Source organism: Barbus barbus (genome assembly GCF_936440315.1).
Source record: "Barbus barbus genome assembly, chromosome: 45".
NCBI classification, from domain to species: domain Eukaryota; kingdom Metazoa; phylum Chordata; class Actinopteri; order Cypriniformes; family Cyprinidae; genus Barbus; species Barbus barbus.
In genome coordinates this window covers 22475320-22497542 of record NC_136723.1, presented here as the reverse complement: position 1 = coordinate 22497542, position 22223 = coordinate 22475320, and the positions used below count along the sequence as shown (strand labels likewise).

At 38.0% G+C, this 22223-nt stretch overlaps 1 protein-coding gene across 1 annotated transcript in view; it reads left to right on the top strand.

Moving 5' to 3' along the window:
* Nucleotides 1–489: 489 nt before the first annotated feature.
* LOC306864151 (3',5'-cyclic-AMP phosphodiesterase 4D-like) overlaps nt 490–22223 on the top strand; it is a 70328-nt gene continuing 48594 nt past the window's right edge. The window contains exon 1 of the mRNA XM_079407897.1: nt 490–1630. Coding sequence (XP_079264023.1) covers nt 1545–1630 — 86 coding nt within the window. The 5' untranslated portion in view covers nt 490–1544. The remainder of the gene's footprint in view (nt 1631–22223) is intronic.

Sequence of the window (22223 nt, the reverse complement as noted above, 5' to 3'; positions counted from 1 at the left end):
TTTAGAGACATTTATGAAGATATCTTAAGAAACTTTAAGGGAGAAACATCTTTTTCTTCTCAGGAAAAAATGAAGCAAGAGACTCTTTTTGCTCTCTAAATGTCATCTAAGAGATATTCTAGAGATATAAAAGAGATTTTCTCTATGATTTTTCTTTCCCGTGGGGCGTTTCTAATGCAAACATGGTGTTTTGTTCTCGTACCTTATACCCTAAGCACCCCAGGTTATGTTTGAGCATGCTTGTAGGACAATATTGCCTCACAGTATATCTTCTTAACTCTTTTCTTTGTTGTCATATCATTGTCATTGCTCCTGACCTTTGATATATTATCATCAGCTTTAATACCTCGCTGCAGAAACAGGCTCTTCCAGCTGTCAGGCGTGTGCTTTATTTAGCTCTGTGTGTTGTCGGCCGGTCATAGTTTCCCTTATGGGGCCCCTTGACGCTCACACACAGACAGTGAGTCACACAGTCTCTCCCAAACACACACACACACACCCTGTACAGCCCAGAGCGGGCGCTGCAGTAGAGCGAGAGAGAGCGAACGGTCTCGGGAAAAGAACCGGGAATCGCTTTATCGGCCAGAGAGGGAAGAGAGTGAGTGAGACGGAGAGAGAGAGAAAGAGAAACCCTCGGGTTAGGAAGACTAGTGATTGTTAAGAGGTTTAGCACGTGCTGTTTTCGCTGCATTAATTGGATTCTTGCAGCACCTTGACCGCTGTCACCGCCGGCCAACTCTGCCTTCATGTGATGACGGCCGGGATCAGACAGGAAGACGCAGGAACGCCGACAGCCCTGAGGTGACACTCTGTGTGTTTTCTCTTCTCTTGCTCGCCTCGCTCCATCTCATCCCCTACGGCTACTCCACCCATTCCTTCAGCAAACACCACTGAATTAATCAGAGCTGTCCGCACTAAGAGGATCAATAGCTTACGTGGTGCTTGACAGGAGCGGCGTACTTACTCTTTTTTTTGGGGGGGGACATTTCCAGGACTTACTGAATCGGACTTGTCTCTCCATGGCATCTGGGCTGTCTGCACCAGAAAGGGACGGCATGCACCTTTGGGTTTCCTTGGGGCACCGCCGTGCATCTCCGACGTCCAAATGAAGCGTTTTCCCAAAACTGTTATTAATGCCGAGACTTCATGATGAGGATGTACCACAGTGAGTTTCAAATCCCACACAAAAGGCAGCGGAAGGACCCTCGTTCTGCTCTCTTTGTTATTTTTGCTCTACTACTACGGAACAACCCCTTAACCCTTGAGTTTTTCCTAACATGCCATTTTCTTGCCTTAAAATTTGATTTACGCACACTGTCTATGTTTATAAATGGGTGAGGTGTCTTCTCGAGACTCTTTTGTGGAATAGCACACCAAGAAGATGTATTCTTCGTTGCTCCAAGCGGACTTGTTGTTTCGGAGATGCTTGGAGCAGGTTTCAGTGGAGGCATGTAAGTAGGGTGTATAATGGCTATCCCGAGGCCGGCATAAGAGTTATTTATTTGTGAGAGAGAGGAGCCAACCAAAACCACACCTTCGCTTAAATGAAGACCGGCCGAAATTACACAGGAAGGGAGAAAAAAATGATGCACGTCAACAATTTCCCATTCCGAAGGCATTCCTGGATATGGTGAGTAGTGAAAAATGGCTTGCAGAAGGAAACGGGACACAAATAAATGGGTCTAGTGTGTTGTTGTGTTCCATGGAACTAGGGTTGGTAGGTCACGACTGTTTTCACAGCAAAGCATTGAGGTTCCCACATATTGGTTTGTAGATTTGTCTTAATCTTGAGGTAAATATTGGTGGGTGTCAGCGTAGTAAGAGCAAAGGAGCTGATGGTAAGCCATGCATGAGAAGCATAGGGAATCCAAAGTATTCTTGCCTGCGAAGGCCCATTCACACTAAGAACGATAACAGGGTTTCTGCAAGTCTTAAAAAGGTCTTAAAAAGTACTTATTTGCATTTTCACAAATGAAGGTCTTGAATCAAAGCAAAAAGTCATCAAGATTAAAATCAAGATACATTTACTTGAGATACAAATTAAAGAGATAAAGTCTTGTTTTGGAAATGGAACAAAATTCACTGAGTTTATACTTAATCCAAAGCGAAACCAAGTTTTAATACCCAGTTAACAGATATCTGTTTTTGCTTTAAGTTGATTTTTATGATTATTTCTGTTTTAACCATATCAGTTTCTCATAAAACAAGATGACTTATGTCATTTTGCTTCTCAAATAAATGTATCTTGATTTTAAAAATCTTCGGGCATTTGGAGTGGAAATAAATGACAATAAAACAGAGGATCAAATTTGTTGGAATCGCTTTGATGATGTTTTTCCCTGCTGATTAACAATACAAAGATTGACAGCCAATCAGAATTCTTTAGACTTTAAAGAGCTTGAGCATTTAAAGTGGCAGATGAAACTGCAGCTCGTGCTTGTAATAAACAGAATGTTATTGTGCTTTTCTGTGGATATTCATCTAGTTATTGTTATACAGCACAGGTTACTATTAGGCCTTTGCTGCGTAAACGTCTTCTGATTTTTTAAAGTTGACTTTTATGTGATGAAAGTCGAGTTGAAGTCGACTAGTCTGGAGCTGTGACAAACACCTTGTGTACAGCTATGGCATATGACACAGCACTGCCCACATGGCTATTGCTCCTATAACAGCTTATTTTGATCAGTTCTTTCGTCTTTGAGTCGTTATATTTCTCACAGATTTCTGCTTGTTCTAAATCAGAGACAGATAAGTAGCACAGTAAAGATTACAGTCATATGAATGAATGCATTAATTGTGTGCGTGAATTAATTCTACCTGGCAGCGTCTCTCTACTAGTAGGGAAGCTGTTGGATTAAGTTATTAACAAATATATGCTTGAACTTTTCAGTTTCAGCTATTTTATTGAGAAATCACAGAACAGTGTTGACAATACATTTCTGCGCTGAATGATTCTGTGCACGCGATCTGCGCGTGATTTATTGTACGGCGCTACTGTCTGTAGTATATGTGTGTACAGTGCAGCAGCGCATTAGATTAGAATGATTAATTTACCTTTAAGATGTTTAAAACGTGCATTTTCCCTTTCAATTTCGAGCATCCAGTAATATAATCACACATGTCTTCTGGAGTATGAAATTTGTAATTTTAACTGTTTGGAAACGGAGCGTAAATGTGGATTTCTTATCCTCTTGCGCCCTCTATAGGACCAGCGACTAGTCGACGTTAAGCTTAAAGCGTCATGGCAGAGTACTGAAGTCGATTAGTCGGTGCAACCCCTCGTGGCCACAGACATTTTTTTAGGACCGTAAGCCTCATGGGGAAGTCGTGGCCTAATGGTTAGAGAGTCGGACTCATAATCCAAAGGATGCGAGTTCGAGTCTCGGGCTGGCAGGAATTGTAGGTGGGGGGAGTGAATGTACAGCGCTCTCTCCACCCTCAATACCATGACTGAGGTGCCGAACCCCCAACTGCTCCCCTGGCGCCGCAGCATAAATGGCTGCCCACTGCTCCGGGTGTGTGTTCACGGTGTGTGTGTGTTCACTGCTGTGTGTGTGTGCACTGCTGTGTGTGTGTGCACTTTGGATGGGTTAATTGCACAAATTCCGAGTATGGGTCATACTTGGCCGTATGTCACTTCACTTTCACTTTTTTTCACTTTCTCCAAACAGCTTTTGAAGCTGTCATCACCCAAATACGAACAGCAGGTTATGGTGTCATCACCCTGTTGTGGAAAACCTGAAAAACAAAACAGCGCCGCAATGAATCAGATGTGACAGCGGCGTGCTTTGGGTTTCATGCTTTGCTTCTCTCTAGGGCTCTATAATGGCATCACTCTGACATGCTGCTTTACTATGGTGATAAATGAGGTAACTGGAACTTTAGTGTGGCACATGAACAGGGATTTGGTCCAGGGAGTTCCGTGTTCCTAGTTTAATGTAGGAGTGTCACACTTTAGTTTCCTTAAGTCACAACTTAAACAGAGGCACCATAAAAGAAGCACTGCAAGGACTAGCACATGACAAATGACATTAAACAGACCTTTGGCGTCAGTTTAGTTCATGTACCAACAGTGCTTCCTAAATATTTGGAAGGAAAACAGAAATGTAATTTGCATTTTTCTTTGCTACGATCAAATTACAGTTGCGAAAGCACCATATGATTTCTTTCCCACCCTACAGCAAGACGGTATTGTTCTGTGAGAACTGAAAGCATACAAACGATGCTTTGTGCATGTGCGGGTGTTTGTGTACGTTTGCAAACTTTTACCTATATTTTCACTTCCACCTACACAGTGCCGATTATTTCAGAGGAGATGAATGTGATGCCGTAAACTGTTCAGATGGAGTTTCTGCACTCTTCTGGTTTCAGAAACTACAGGATTGAGTTCAGATCAGGAACCTGCTGCCTTTAAGATTGTGTGTTATAGCCTTAAGACAGAGCTCTCATCTCAGTCGTCTTCCCCGAGGCAGCACAGAACACTTGTGTGTGTATTTCCATTGACGTTCAATGTGAAAACCAAACATTTCAAACATTTCTGTGCAATGCTGTATTTTCAGGAGATTAGTAATACATCAGCTGCAGTTAATGCATTTGTCAGGTCAAGACATGTCAAAGCTTATTTCCCCACTGGTAAGAGCAACACAGTCTTCTTATGTTAACCAACTTCAGCCTTTTACATTTACAAACACACGTTTGCTTTGATTTTTATATTATAGAAATGGACTAATTATGTTGTTTTAAGCAATGAGAAGTAAACATTAATGTACATCACAAGCAGAACACGCCAAGTTTATGCAAACATTCGTCCTAATTACAGAAACCGAACAAATACAAATCAGCTTAGACGAGTTTTCTTTGAATCACCAATAGAAGACGCGTGACTTTCTTAACTATTATATTATATTATATTACATTTAGGGCTGTCAGTTTAACGTGTTAATTAATTAGTTAAGAAAAAATAACGCGATTAAAATATTTTAACGCAGTTAACGCGCTGGCCCTGCCCCCAGACCGGTACGTCATCTTATATTTCATACAGTTAACTGCTGACGAATATGACGCAGGGCAACAACTCCATAAATGCAGTTATGGCCTAAAATTCATAAAGTTAAATATGAGTTTTTGTCTCATATTTATATCATGTGATAAGAGATTTCACACGAGCAGCGAGAGCTGAAAATCACGAGTTTAAATGTGATTTTATACAGCAGTTGTTCAGTAAAAAAGAAGTTAATATTGTGTTATATTTTAAACACTATATTGTCTGTTTTTGCTTAGATTTGTCAACAAAAAATTACCTATAAAGTGACAGCAGAATTGTTGTGCATCTCCGAGCAACACAGCAGTGTTTAGTTTCTGAAAGAATCCGCGTTTTGAACAAATCGTGTGAACCGATGATTCAAAGGCCCATTCATAAAGAGAGCCCTTTACTGAATTCCTGAACGAATCAGCCGTTTGAATGAATGAATGACTCATAAAGACATTTACCGCCACCTGCTGGCAGATTTATCTTCTTATTTAGAGTATTATTTCATTTAAAAAAAGGGAAAAAAGCTTTAAAGGGATAGTTCACCCAAAATTTTTTAATTATGTCATCATTTACTCAAAGCTGAATGACGTTTTTTGAAACTGTTGGTAACAAAGCTGTTTTGGTTACTAATGACTTCCTTTGCTTTTCTCAAATTATCTTCTTTTATGTTCCATAGTTTATGTTAGGCCGTTATAGCCTAATTATTTATGTGTAATAAATTTTATGTTGAATCAAATAAAATATTTCTTTCTATAGCTACAATTTGTAATGTCTACTTGATACCTTCTCATTTAACACAAAAATAGCTTTAAATAATATTTTGGGTGTATTTTCACAGCCTAATGTAATTTGCAATTACCGTATTGACCCGAATATAAGACAATGTTTTTTTCTTGGAAATACATCTGAAAAAACGCGGCCGTCTTATATTCAAGGTCTAGAGACTTTGACATGTCAATAATACATCCACAACAATAGGTGACCCCAAATACACGTAAAAAGAAGGTGCCATGAAATATGTAATGTAATATGTGTTGTAAAGATCACGAGTGAAAACAAAAGAAAAAGAAAAGCTTACAGCGGCACAAGTTGAGACTGTCATGTTAGCCTGATGGGAACAAACTTCCTCTGTAAGTGATTTTAAAATATAAGACAGTACCCAGATTTGAAGACTACAATAAGATTTCACTTTTACTGTTAATAAAATTTTGGTAGGCTACTATGAGATGGATAGACTAAATGTTATATAATATTTTTATGGTATATCAAAAAGTGTATATTTTTTAAATCTGATTGTTTAAATGTATTTTTTCTAAATGTGACCGGTATTTATCATGCTTTCAAAACAAAAATTAAAATAGGAAAAATATGCAATATGAATTTTTTTTTTTTTCTCAGTAAAACACAAAATTAGTTTTTTCAAAAAGCCTTTTTCCAAAAGGTACATCTGGAAAAAGGGGGGTTGTCTTATATTTGGGTCAATACAGTAATTAGATTAATTAATCGACATATTATGTAATTAATTAGATTACAAATTTTAATCGACTGACAGCCCTAATTATATTATATTATATGTTGTGTGAAAGTTTATTTTATTTTATGGACTCAAAATATCAAAATAATATGAAATATCATATGCATCAAGTCTAAAATGAATTTAGGAGGAATTTGAATGGAATTCTATGGCCGAATACTTGAGAGAACAGCGAATGTCTGCGGACAATGAAGGAATTTTAAGCATTTTATCACGACTGTGTGATTAAGCCCAAAAATCACATAATCCCAGTCTCTCTTGGAAACACACACACACAGCCAAATACACATATTTTTCATGTTTGCATTTAACTCCCATTGAACTGAATGCCTGCTCCCCTACTGTGTTGTTTTGCGCATGAAGAAAGCTCATTTTTTCTTTCCTTCTGAATAGTTTTCAGGAAATATTGAGGAAGTTACATGCCTTCAGATGAATTATGGGTGCTACATTGTTAAATCAATGGAACTGATTTACTGAATAGCTTAAAAAAGACAGAGCTTGTCAGCATGCATCACCTTATGCAGTTTGGTTTCGCTTGATTGTGCTCATCTATTCTCTGTCTTCATGCATGTAAGCTTGTTTGAATGACCTTTGCACCTTCGCATGCGTCTTTGTGCCATCGCTAATTGGGAAAATCAATTACTGCAAAAAGCAGTTCAGCAAAATAATAAAGGATTAACGAGAGTGTGTTTTAGAGATGCCCGGCAATAGTCTCACAGTTTTTGACACCTATATAACATACCTTATGCAAGTACAAATACATATCGGCCAGTACAATAAATCATGTGTTTGGTTGCATGTACGTAGCATGCATTTTTCTGTTAACTGTTGCGGTGGCTGTACTCAAGACAGTGATAAACTGATTAGCTTTCTGATTCAGAAATGTGCTGTTTTATTAATATGCTGCACTTTATTAATATGCAGTGCCGCTATAACCTTGTATGCCTCATGATTCATTCTGTATGTACTGTATAACTGTAAATTTACTCCATTCATCTGTTTAGGAATCGCTCATAGAGCGACATGCCACCCATTAGTTGCTTCTGCACTACTATAGTAGTTTTATAACGGTTCGTTTCCCATTGCGACATTTACTGCATGCTGTCTGCCAAAGCTCCCTGAGTGCTGTCCCTGGAGCATGTGCCACGCTAGATAACAAATAACCCACACACACAGACGCTGCACACCAGAGACTGCCTCTTTTCTCTCTCTGTGTGCATTTAAAAATCAGTGCATGCTAGAAAACAGAGATTTAAATCATGCTAATTGTGTTCTTCCATCGTATATATCATAATGCATTCATATGCATTTAGAGTTTCCATAAATGCTAAAGGCAAAACACAACAGGCAAAACCATTGTTTTCTTTATGCACTGCTCAATTTTGAGATTTGAAGATATTTTGCTTCTATAACATGCCTACTTTCAGACTCGTGGAACACAAACATCTAAAACACAGATTTAGATGTTTCCTTATGTATTTTTTCATTTTTTTCCACATTTATTTATTTATTTATTTTATTTATACATTTATTTATTTCCACTTTTATTTATTTTCATATTTATGTATTTATTTCCACATTTATTTATTCCCACATTTATTTATTTATACATTTCTTTGTCTGTAGGGTAATGAGGAGGGCGTGTTTTACCGCAGGAATAGCGATCGAGCCAGAGTAGTCGAGGGGTAAGCTTTGAGGCCACAGTGTGGGATGAATGACATATCACGGGTTATTATTTCAGTTTCACGTGGGGGGTTGTTTCGGTAAAATGGCCATAAAAGGTAAAAATCTATTTAAACTGATTGGAAAAGATGCATTATTAAGATACCAGCACAATAACACACTCAGCAAAATATCGTCTAATTATCGTTATCGATAAAATCCCAGAAAATATTGAGATTATTTTTTGTCAATAACGCACGCTTGTAATATATATATATATATAGATAGATAGATAGATAGATAGATAGATAGATAGATAGATAGATAGATAGATATAAATATAAATAGAAAGATAGATTGTCATTCATGAGAATTTTTACATTATTTTTCACAACCCTTTATCCAGTGAACGACTGATTTTTTTTTTAAAGCTCATTAAAAGAACCAGTTCATTAAAATCATCTGCTCATGATTTGCGCTGTACGTTTGTTTTTGAAACTCTGAATGATGTGTTTGAATGCTGTCATTTTGCAGTGATGAGCTGTGGTGAAATCATATCCTGTATCTAGAAAACTGTCAACTCTGTTCATTCATGTGGTTAATGACTAAATTTACACCCTTTACCAAAGAAACACTGGTGCAATATGGGTAAAGAATTAGTCAAGTTATGGAAGTTGTAAACAAGGAAGAAAAGTCAAAATATAGGGAGGTGATTCACTTTTTCTAATAAATAACGGTTTCATTGTAAGTAATTTTAGAAGGGCACATAAAGGTCTGACAGGGTGCTTGATCACCTGAATAATGTGCCGTACCTTTTCAAAGGCTCTTGATTAAACCCTGTGTCTGTTCACATTTTCACTGAGGCTCTTTTGGCCCATAATTGCTTGTATTTCCTTTAGCTTTGAGGATCTTGTTTCTTGATTGGTACTGAGGTTGTGGACATTTAAGCACAAGCTTTCAGGCCCTCAGGGAATTTTGCAGTAGTTTCCAGCTGGGAATGTTGTTTTAAGGAACATGTTTCCAGATGTAAACACATCACAGGAAATGTTGATGGTAGAAGGCATGTCACGAGGAGGCATGACTTATCATGCAGCATTTCTTTACAACACCGATAACATATGCATGAACTGATATGTATATCTTGAATGCATATGCATTTATGTAAATTTTGATCAGCAAGGTTCTGCATGACTGTGTGTGTTCGAAACTGCACCGTTATCTGTGACGCACTCGAGGGTATTTAAGGGGATGAGGTGGCTTAACCTTCTTTTGTTCTCGTTTAGTCCTCCATGCGAGCACAGGTAGTCTTCTCTCCAGAATATGTCCTCTCGCTGAGGCCTAATCTCATTTGGACTTCAAAGAATGTTTTTCTTTTAAATACCCTCTTTGTTTCATTATTCACGTTATTTATTTTGTACCCGAAATAGCTGATGCCTGACGTTAAGCTCGGTTTCTTGTTGTCTGTATATGGAAACGCTTTGAAATACACTCTTAAAAATGAAGGCTCTTTATTGGCATCTGCAGTTCCATGAAGAACATTTAAAGGAATAGTTCACCCAAAATGGAAATTTGATGAGAATGTACTCGCCCTCAGGCCATACAAGATGTAGATGAGTTTGTTTCTTCATGGGGACAGATTTGGAGAAATTTAACATTACATCACTTGGTCGCCAACGGATCCACTGCAGTGAATGGGTGCCGTCAGAATGAGAGTCCAAACAGCTGATAAAAACATCACAATGATCCACAAATCATCCACATGACACCAGTCCATCATTTAATGTCTTGTAAAGTGAAAAGCAGTGTGTTTGTGTGAAACAAATCCACCGTAGAGGAATGTTTAGCTTCCAGTGAAAAGTCCAAAATCCATAATATTGAAGTTGTCTTGTCTGAATAAGGAGATGAATATGAACAGATCAAGCACCATTTACAAGTGAACAGTTCTAAACAAATTTGTCAGTGGATTTGGACAACAGGGGATGGACTTTTTCACTGGAGGAAGCGTTATTATGAATTATGGACTCGTATTTTGGACAGAGGCAATGGTTAGAATTTCTTAATGATGGATTTGTTTCTTGCAAACACGCAGCTTTTGGCTTCACAAGATGTTAATTGATGGACTGGAGTGGTGTGGATTATTGTGATGTTTTTATCAGCTGTTTGGACTCTAATTCTGACGGCACCCATTCACTGCAGAGGATCCTTTGGTGAGCAAGTGATAAATTTGCTCAATTTCTCCAAATCTGTTCTGACAAAGAAACAAACTCATCTACATCTCGGATGGTCAGAGGGTGAGAACATTTTCAGCAAATTAAAATTTTTGGGTGAACAATTCCTTAAACATCCATGGAAACTTTCCATTCCACAATAGGTTCTTTATACTGGAAAAGGTTCTTGAGATTCACACTAAGAAAAATATTGGTTATTTTAAGAATTGTTATCTGAAAAGTTCTATGGCCCCCTTTTGGAGACTTTATTTGTAATAGTGTAAACTTGTTGGTATTGCCAACAAGGAAAATGTGTTAATAAAACGGGGCTATTAATAGCCCACTACAATCACTGTCGTATAGATGGCCCGTAATGCTAATCTCTACCTGACAGGCTCTCTGTGTTGTCCGTGACAAAAAAACTTCAGTGAGAAGGCTGCTGGCACCACGTTTGCCAAGCGGGCCCTGCAGATGTGACGGCACAGAGGGAGTGAAAGCGCGGTCTCCTGTGGAGAGCATCATTAAAGCAGTCAGACGCTGAAGCTTGCAGAACGCGCCAACGGTAACTCTCTCATCCCAGGTGATCGGCCACATGGCAGTCACTAATTAAACCTGCCGTTAGAAAGAAACGTATTCCTCTTATTACAGGGTGCCACCGACAGGCTTCCAGGATGAGTGGCGTCTGTCTTCACCGCATTGCTCTAATGAGAAGAGCATCTTGGGTAAATGGAAAGACAAACTGACAGCCTTTGATTTCAAATTAGGCTTAGCAGACATTAGGGAAAATGAAAGAGAGTCGTATTTAACCCTATAAAACCTACTGTATCATATTTGACACAAATGTCTAAGGCCACTAAATTATCAACATGATTAAAACTTTGCCTTTGTCTGCTACATGCCTTCTGTCGTCTGATTGATAGTGTAAAATTTTTTGGAAGTAAAAGGCCTTCTAGTATGAATGCATACATATGAATCAGTTTTTTGAATATGAGTTTAATATTGTCAGCTATATCATACTATGGCCTGGTTTCACAGACAGAGCTTAGACTAAACCAGGATTAGGCCATAGTTCAATTAGGACATTTAAGTCATTTTTATAAACATGCCTTAGAAAAAACATTACTGCTGTGCATTTTGAGACAAAATAAAGGCACTGATATATTTTAAGATCAGTCAGAGCAAGTTTCTTTCAGTTGAAACTGCTTTAGATTTAGATTTTAGATTTTAGGGTCTAGGCTTAAGCCTTGTTTGTGAAACCAGGGGTAAATGTCCAATAATATGATACTCAGCAAACAACTTTAGATTTTGAAAAAATGTTTTGTCTAAATGGAAAACAAAGAACTCTGTTGATATTTATAGCTCAGTTTCATCTAGATACTTAAACTTGTTTCACAGCATTCATAGTCACATCCGTCAAGCTGAACCTGCCTTGACTGTGAATCTGATCCACTGAAGAGCTTTAGGAGATCAGCTCTGGCTATATGTCTCGTCTTTCACCCTTGCACCTTTTTAAACAAGTTTGACCCATGTATACTGCAGGGATGGGTGTTTCACATTTACCTACCTTCATTGCATTTGGCAGACACTTTTTAAAACAACTGTTTTCTACTTGAATATATTTTAAAATCTAATTTATTCCTGTGATCAAAGCTCAATTTTCAGCATCACTACTCCAGTTTTCAGTGTCACATAATCCTTCATAAATCATTCTAACATGCTGATTTGCTGCTTTATATCCACTTAATAATATTCAAAAACAGCAGTAGTTGCGTCGTTTTGGGATGTTTTGGAGCGCCAGCACAACAAGACGAAAAAGTATGTCATGATGGCTGTGGAAAATGAAAGACTGATTCGTCTATTAAGTTAAAAGCATGTATCATGTGACTTGTGATGTCAGTGGATGGTCATCTTGTGTTACAGTATCTGCCGGTGGCCGTAACTGTACCTGCTTGACCAAACCGGCGTGTGGCGTCAATGAAGAGTCCATATAAATGAAGACACCACCTTCCTTATTAGGCAGTTCAGTCGGTGAGGGAGGGACGGGATCTGAGCTGAAACAGAGGCTAGTTAACTTGATCTAAGAAAAACATTCCAGCGGTGCTTCCCAAACAATCTTGGGTCAACAGCCCTAAGCCTTTTGCTGCTTCCAGAGAACACCCTGATCTCTCAAGATGTCCAATTCCCAAAGACATCTGGATTTACTTATGTTTTGTGTCCTCTGTTCTGGGGTTTGTAACACACCCCTCCAGCCTGTGTGTGTAGTGCAGTATAACTCAGTCAGCTTATTGGTGTATTGCTCAGTGATGTCAGCAGGTCATAAATCACGGTTTCACCATCAACAGGACAAACATGGTTAAGTGAGCTATTGTTCACAAGTCTCAGTTTCACAGACGGCACCCCTCAGTTGCTCGGAGTCTTTTATCAGTCAGGAAGCTGTTGTATTGACATAACCCGACTCCAGCCACTCACCCACTGACATTTGATCCAGTCCTCCTGCGTTAACTTACTAGTTACAAGTGCAGATGGATCTATCTATCTATCTATCTATCTATCTATCTATCTATCTATCTATCTATCTATCTATCTATCTATCTATCTATCTATCTATCTATCTATCTATCTATCTATCTATCTATCTATCTATCTATCTATCGTTCTATCTATCGTTCTATCGTTCTATCGTTCGATCGTTCTATCTATCTATCTATCTATCTATCTATCTATCTATCTATCTATCTATCTATCTATCGTTCTATCGTTCTATCGTTCTATCTATTGTTCTGTTGTTCTATCATTCTATCGTTCTATTGATCATTCTGTTGTTCTATCGTTCTATCTATCGCTCTATATATAATTCTATCGTTCTATCATTTTATCTATTGTTTTATTTTCATCAAATTTTTGTTTTCAAAACTTTCAAAGGCCTGTTCAGTGAGCATTATAGGTTTGTCTTGGCATAATTAGTTGTTTGTGGTCTCCATTCAGAGTCATGAAAAACGGGTCTAAATTTCAGTTTAAAATGTTTTGTTTCCGTCATGCAAACCGCTGTCAGATGTGAACAGTCTTGTGTCTCAGCTGACTGCTTGTGATTACCCGAGACAGACCTAAATAACAGGTGCAAACAAGGGCCTAAAATGGTGCCTATTTTTGTTGTAGTTTCTTATTTTCCCATTTCTGAAGCTCCAGTCATCTTTCATGTAAACGTATTTCCAGTGGTAAGGCCGAGGATGAGGATAGGTAGAGGAGTGCAGGGTGCTGGGACACAGGTGGCGGAGTGGATCCGTGTAAAGCGGTGGCTAAATGAGGGATGGCAGGTGATGTGATTGTGTCGTCTCTGGGTCTCCATCATAGACATTGAATTAGACCAATCAATAGAGTCGCTTGGCAGGAGAAGGTCTCACATGGGGCCCGTTGCTCCTCCAGCCCCCGTTTGTTTTCCCTCCTTTTATTTTTCCAGAAATGCTCTGTCGTCTTTAGGTCAGCATCTATGTCCCAGAAGCCACCTCCAGCTGAAGCTTTTCCCAAACAAACTAATCAACTAGTCAGCCATCTTGAACCATATCTGGCTGCAACCTGAGTGGTCCAGTGGCAGTGCAGTTGTTAATTGTGCAGTCCTTGTATGGTGTTGTTCAGATCTGAGTCTGGAAAACATTATTAAATAGATTTGCTTTGTGGAGATAAGATATGAGAGTATCGCCCTCTACAGGCGTTCAAAGGAAACACAGCACCACAGACTTGTTACTCTGGTAGGCTTAGCCTAATAACACTTCATTAAAAAAGTTTTTACATTTAATCACAGGATAATTTCTCTTTGTGTGGTATATAGCTTCACTCCTGTGATGTGATTGGTTCAGCCAACCAGTAGGGTGGGCCTGTCACATCACAATATTCATCAATTAGTTTGTGGAAACAGTTTGGTTTGCTTGTTTCCATGAGGTGCACAGCAACAGGACTCCACCTGTAGAGGGTTTTGTGTGCACCTCAGGGACCACGGGTACAACGCTGATGAAAAATGCAGAAATTAGACGCCGGAGTTTAGACTAGCTGTTTACAAAGTGATATATTGCCACGCCAGCTGATCTACATAATGCTGTCCTCCTTTCTGTGCACATGCATGCAAACACAGCCAGATACCACCAGGTCAGATAATTAGATAAAAGATTGTGAAGCACTTTATTTTATTTGTTATATTATTCTATTTTTATATTGTTTTATTTAGTATTAATTATTCAACTTTTATTTGTTATACTATATTTCATTAATCTGATTATTAATAATTGCATTCGCTAATTTTTCAGATACCTTTATTATAAAGCATGCATGTAACCCAACTATTATTATTTAAGTTTTATTTGTTAAACTTAATTTGATTTATGTTTCAACATTTCAGTCCAAAGCATACAATTATAACAGCTATTATTTGAAATATTTCTAAATATTGTTTAATTGCACTTTTTTTCAGTTTGTACCTGGTGAACCTTCATGGAATGGTTTAAGTCCTCATAAATATAATACAGTTTTAATCGTGAATTCATATTTAACCCTGCTGTGTATTCAGTGGTCATATTTTCTGCCTAGTTACCCGACCAGGAATGACCCAATAGCAGCCTGTCGCTAAATGAATCATCAGTTTCAACCTCAGAACCCTTTTAGAGCAGATGGGATCAATGAAGCCATATCTTCTTCTCTGAATTAGTCATAGTTTTCTGTTTTGTAGAGAAATGAATAGTCAGGGGAAGAGGCTTTATGATTCCCACAAACATCTGCTGCTCTGCTGTTTTCATCACCAGCGCTGAACACACGGTCATAAATCAACACTGTCTATGTAAGCTCGTGGTTCCCTTCAGCGTGGAGAACGATGCACGAGCATACAGTAGGGTTTGTAACAGTGTTATTGGGTTTTCCATTCAGTTGTTTGTGCTAGTATCTAGAAAGCAGAGTGACCAATGATCATTAGGGTACATACAATAATGTGTTTTAATATGCAAAAATTCAGAATTAAGATGAACATTTGTTTAGCAAAATATTTGCTTAATTTAATTAAAATTATTTCAAAACAGAAACGTACATTAAGTATACATAAAATTGTCAGCTGATTTTGGAACTGATGTTTGGTCAAGTGCTTATTAGGGATGGTCACACTGGTCGAAACTGGTTGTCTAATAATCGGACAGTTTAAATTGAATTAATTTATTATTTATTTGTAATATGTACTGTTTTGCTTAAATTTTAAAATATTTAAAATTTAGCTAGAATAGTAAATTTAATCAGAACAGAATATACATTGTACACTGGTCAGCTAATTTGATGTCTAATAACCAACTGGTTGATTAGTAAGGGCAAATGAAATTAAAACACATTTTATTTTAAGTTTTTGTTTGTTTATTATATGGGTTATATATATATATATATATATATATATATATATATATATATATAGAATTATTATGCAAAATATTTACATAAAATACAGTAAATCAGAATGAATGACTTTAAGTTTTCCATATTTTTGTGCTTTAATTAGCAGCTAAACTTAGCAGTGCAGCAGTCCACCAAACAGACAGGTTTGCATTGGGTTTCCAAGAGCCCAGTCAATAAACATCAAATCAAAATAAGTTTCATCAGATGTTGGCAGCTCCAGCGGTAAACTGGCAGGTCTCTGGACGAGAGTGTATCGCCGCTGTTCCTCACATATGATGTTTGGCTAGAGGTTGAGCGAGGTTTTGAATATGACTATGAATGCTCAGTGTCTCTGCAGCGGAGGTGTCACATTGCCCCGTGCCGTGTTCATAAAGCGAGGACAGGGAAAGAGACGAGCTGATGTCAAAGATGAGTTTACCCGCTCGCACCGACCTCCTGTCCCTCGAGCTGCTCGCCAAACCCCGCTGCATGTCCACCAGCGGCTCGCCGTTTGCCACCAACAAACCCATCGACATTAAAGCCCGGAGAAGATGGTAACCGTTGTTTTTTGCTGTTTTTAACCGGTTTATTTTGGTGCAGCATACAGGTTTTAACTGGTTGCCTATGTTGGGCTGCTTTCTCTTCTATTGCTGTTTGTTATGCTAGTGAATGTATTTGTTTATTCTTAAAGCGAGTCTTGTGGAGAAGCAGAGCTCAGTCTGGTAATGTGTTTATATCATCACTTAATCACATTCGCCTTAAAGAGACTAATAGAGCCTTATCAGGTGAGAGACACTCACTCGGATTCACCTGCTATAGAAAAACCTGCTGAGAACTATGCTATTATTAGCGGTACTTCCAACATGGAGTGTCACTTTTACGTTTTGTAGTCAACTAATGTGCCCGGTGCTGATGTCTGGACCTCAGGGTAAAGCAAATAAGTTAAATGCATTTGTTTGCACTAAAATGCACTAAAATATTTGATATACAGTATGTGCATCCAATAACAAGCATGTGGATTTGACACATGGTGGAGTGATGGGTGCTGCTGTTAATCGGCCAAGAATGGTTTAATTTGTTACTTTTAATGCAATTGGTGTCACAAAATAACAGTGAACAATAATCTTAGCATTTATTAAATTTACTTCATTTTAATTAACTAGCACCTTTTTGGCCCTCATAATGAGTACAAACATGGCTTAATTTGGTTCAGTTCGTTTCATTTCACTTCTGTTGTGCAATTAAATGTAATATTTTATATTTAAAAGCAAATGTAAATATTTCTATAATATTTTATTAGGATTAATTAAGAGTAATACTGATGAATGGATGCTGTAAAAAGTTTTTATTATTAGTTCATGATCATGTTAAACTTTAATTTTGTAGCACATTTTTAACATTTCAGGTTTTAAATAATTTCAGGTTTCGATTTGAGCCGGATCCTGTTCCGGAAAATGTCCGATTTTGGATTTTTGCGTTCCGGTATTTGTTTTTAAAGATCCGGCATTAACAAGTGCAGATCGTGACAGTGCGTGCATGCATACGAGATGAGATTATGTAGATGTATTTGGAGCATGATTTGTAGATTATGTATTGGTCCTCAATATATTATTGACCAATGAACTTCTTAAGTTCAAAATCGCTCTCGTTGATTGGTGCTACTGCTTAACACACTCTCTCCAAAAGTTCCAATAATTTGTTTTGTGAGCAGCGGGAACATTTGGAGAGAGTGTTATAATACAAGAAATACCAGAAATAATACCAAATAAAATGAAATATTATAATGTATAAAAATTATAAACACTATAATCATAGCCTAGTTCCCCTCACTCCAAAACAAATGATTTAAATGTAACGGTATGCAGAACAGATCAAGAATGAAAAAACTAAAGCGAAACTGAAAGTACCGTTGGGCTCACGTACCTCTCTCATTTGGCACAAACCCAATGTTTCCGTATTTACAATGTATTTCAAGGTTAAACTATCATTTATAATGTAAGGCTTCATGCGCGTTCGCATATAAACTAAAAAGATCATCCTCTTCACATGCGCAAAAATGTGCTTGCATAACAGCAGCTGTAGACCGGTTATACTACAGACTCTTTAAATTGATACGTATGTTTAGCTGACTGTATTTTATTTAGATAATGAACAGACTGTGATGGCAACAGAATTGGATTTTGTGTGTGTGTGTGTGTGTGTGTGTTTTTATACCGATGGGGGCTTAAACCTGAATACACACAGACTCATGGGGACTTGTGTCACGGTGGGGACCTAAATTGAGGTCCCCACGGGTAAACAAGCTTATAAATCACACAGAATGAAGTTTTTTGAAAATCTAAAAATGCAAAAAGTCTCCTGTGAGGGCTAAGTTTAGGTGTAGGGCAATAGAATATACGGTCTGTACAGTAGAAAACCATTACGCCTATGGAAGTCCCCACAAGGATAGTGAAACAAGTGTGTGTGTATGTGAGAGTGTGTGAGAGTGTGTGAGAGTGTGTGTGCGTGCGTGCGTGATCAAACAGCTCACATATTAAATAGGCTACTCTATTTTTGGTCATACAGATAAGAGTTAGACAACCCGCAAAGTGTTAAAAAAAACAATAATTAAAAAAACCAACACTAGCTTCTCTATTCTTTTTGTATTCTATCTATTTCTTTTCTTTTTATTTATTATACAATTGACAAAAGCAAAAAAAGGCCTCTTAACTCTAGCTTGCTCTATTCTTTTTCTATTCTATCTGTTTTCGTTTTATTTATTATATAATAATAATTACAAAAAAAAAGTCTCGCTACGTGTACTGCGCATTGCTCTTTTGTTGATTTTGATTGCTTCTATTGTCCCCATTTGTAAGTCGCTTTGGAAAAAAACGTCTGCTAAAAGACTAAATGTGATGTTTACTTTTATTTTTGCACACTCGCAATAAAAAGAACATTTATGTTTTTTGTAATTAAGCAAACAAACAGGATGCGCGTTCTGTTATCTCGGTCCTCGGTTTGTGGATCGCCGCACCTCGCATCTGTTTTATATCTGTTAATTATTTATGTCAGATATATTTAGCATATTTATACCTTTTCTATATAGATTATGATTGTATTTTATTTTTATGGAAACTAATTTTATTTTTAAGGTATCTTAGGCCTATACATTTCCTAAAATCATGACCCAGGGTTTGAAAACCGAGGCTGTATAGTTAGGTCCATGCAGAAACTTGTGAACGATGCTCTATAGTTTAGTGACGTCCTTGAATGTCCCGGGAAAGTTGTATTGTCAGTGTCGGTCACAGCGCCTTTTAACTGCTGATTTGGATCCGGCAATGTTTCATTTACAAATTAAGCACTGATCACGAATGAACATGAATAAAAACATTTTTTGGCAGATAATGACATAAAACAGTGTTAATTCAGTTCAAATGCCTTAATTAAGCTTATGGTTTAAATCAGTTCAATTCATTTTAGTTCTGCTTATTGTAATTGTGCAATGCAAGCAAATATTTTGTATTGTAAATTTAGTTTTTATAACTTTTACATTTTGTAGACGAGTAAATAGTGAACATTTTATTTTAGTTTTAGTTCATGATACCAAATGCGTTAACTAGTACTAACAAATTATACCTTACTGGAAAGTGTTACCAATTACTATTGCTTATTCTTTAAGCTGGGGTCAGTCCGAAACTGTAAACGAAACCTTAGTGTGATGCATCAAATCATGTGGTTTATTGAGGAGAGGGGCTATGTTATTTTTCTTAGTGATGGAACTTGGACAGGAGTAGTAACCACATAGAGACATCCAACTGTGCACAGGGAAGTGTCACTTGTTGTTTCATGGCAGCACGAATTATACGTATATTATGTTTGTTAACCATTCAGTTACCTCCCTAAAATCAAATAAGAAACGCGCCAAAGATGTTTGCTCACCTGAAGCCTGGAGGAATTAAATTCATGCTAACTGTTTGCACTAAACTTTGTAAATGTCAGCCGTAATCTGATTGCTCTGTTATGTGAGGAGCAAAGCAGCTTAAGAGTGTGAGAATTTGCTCCATCAGCGTGTTTTATCACAGACCGGCTGAGATATTTAGTGAGTGACTCAGTTTGCGCAGATGGTGGCCAGTTAACGCAGGCGCTGAACCTGCTGATGACTTGATGGGTTTAGAGAGAATAAACACAAATAGCTTTGGCTCGTTCTTGTCTGGCCTCAACGCGGTTCAGTTTCAGATCCACCAGTCCATCAGGAGGAATTATACCAATGCACTTCCTCCCCCAGCGCGCTTCTTAAGGTATTACACGAACGTGAGGTGCACAAACCCACCGCAGAGGGAGCAGGAAACTTCAATTACACACAGCCTGCGGCCAAACAGGAGTGTGGTCATGTGTAAAGGTGAATCGGGAAGTGGATATCGCCCACAAACCTTTCACCGCCTCGTCTGTGACGATGTTTCTGCTGTGCTCTGTGAGGTTTTTGGTTTGTAGGCATGCAAATGTGGTGTGGTCACTTTAAAGGGATAGTTCAAGCAAAAATGAAACCTCTTTACTCATTCTTACATTGTTTCCAATCCCATAAGGCTTTGATATTTTTCAACTTGAGAAGTTTCGGTCTAGGTTACCAAAACTTAGAAGATCCAAAAAGGACCCTGGACCACAAAAGCAGTCTTAAGTCACTAGGGTATATTTGAAACAAAAATACATTGCATGGGTCAAAATTATTGATTTTTCTTTTATGCCAAAAATCATTAGGATATTAAGTAAAGATCATGTTCCATGAAGATATTTGGTCAATTCCATACTATAAATATATCAAAACTTAATTTTTTGGTTATGCATTGCTAAGAACTTCGTTTGGATAACTTTAAAGGCGATTTTCTCAATATTTAGATTTTTTTTTTACAGCCTCAGATTCCAGATTTTCAAATAGTTGCATCTTGGCCAAATATTATCCCATCCTAACAAACCATACATCAATGGAAAACTTAATTCAGCTTTCAGATGATGTATAGATGATGTATATCAGACACTTATGACTGGTTTTGTGGTCCAGGGTCACATATAGGAAGCATAAACTGACTCCTTATGATTTATATGATGAGCAGAATTTATTTAGGCTTTTATTCACATATAAACACGCATGTATATGGCAAATCACATTTGTTAAACACACGAAGCTTATATGTGCGATACATGCTTGAACAAACCTCATTGGTTGTCGCACTTCACACATGCACATTTAAAATTCAGTTTTTGCCGTATGTGATGTGCTATATTTACACTCTCAGAAAAAAAAGGTACTAAACTGTCATTGTGGTCGGCGCCAATAACCTCGTGGTTAGTACGTCGACATATAGTGCAACTGCGCTCGCGGTGACCCGAGTTCGGTTCCTGTCTTGAGGTCCTTTGCTGATCCCGCTCCCCTCTCTACTAAAAGCATACTACTATACACCGTCAGAAAAAAGGGGAGCACTTTATTTTACAGTCCTGTTCCTCCATGTACATACTTATGTGCTAATTATAGTAATTCACTAACTGGGTAATAGTTAGCTACTAACCCTGAACCTACCTCTGCACCTTTCCTTAACCCATTTATTTACCTTATTACCCAAGGTAAGTTAACTGTAAATATGTTCAAGTGCACGTACTGTGAAATTAATTGCAACCAAAAAAGGGACAAAGCTGTCACTGGCACTTAGCCTACCTTTCATCTGTAATGGCGCTTTTCCACTGCATGGTACAGCACGTTACGGTTAAGTACGGCTCACTTTTGGGGGGTTTTCCACTGGGTGCAGTACCTGGTACTTTTTTTAGTACCACCTCGGCCGAGGTTCCAAGCGAGCCGTACCGTTACCAAAACGTGATGTGTAAACTCTGCTGATCACTGATTGGCCGGAGAAAATCGTCACTGCCTGCGTCATTGAACTTGCGGCACGAGACACAACAGACCCGCTAGATTTAAATCGGCACAACCAGTGAAGTACCGAATACAACTGTTTTAAATGAGCGCACCTTTCTTTTAATAACCAAATAATGGCTGTTTCGTTGTCTGTTGAGGAAGTACAGACGTTCCTCTCATTGATAGCCGAGGAGCGGATCCAGCGAGAGCTTAATAGAGCGATGTGGAATTTTTCAGGAGTCACGGTAGTAGAGGCGGCGCTGCTATGACGACACTTGAATAATCCCGCCCACTCTAAAGCGGTACTAAACTGCAGTGGAAACACAACCCGAGCCGAACTGAGCCATGCCGAGTCGTACCACGCAGTGGAAAAGCGCCATAAGACCCACGGTTACTGCCTTCGTGTATGTGTGTCATTGTTTAGATGTGAATAAAAACCTAAATTAAATCTGTTCATCCTATAAATAGATTGTATTTCTTCATAAAACTTGGATTAAACCACTCAAT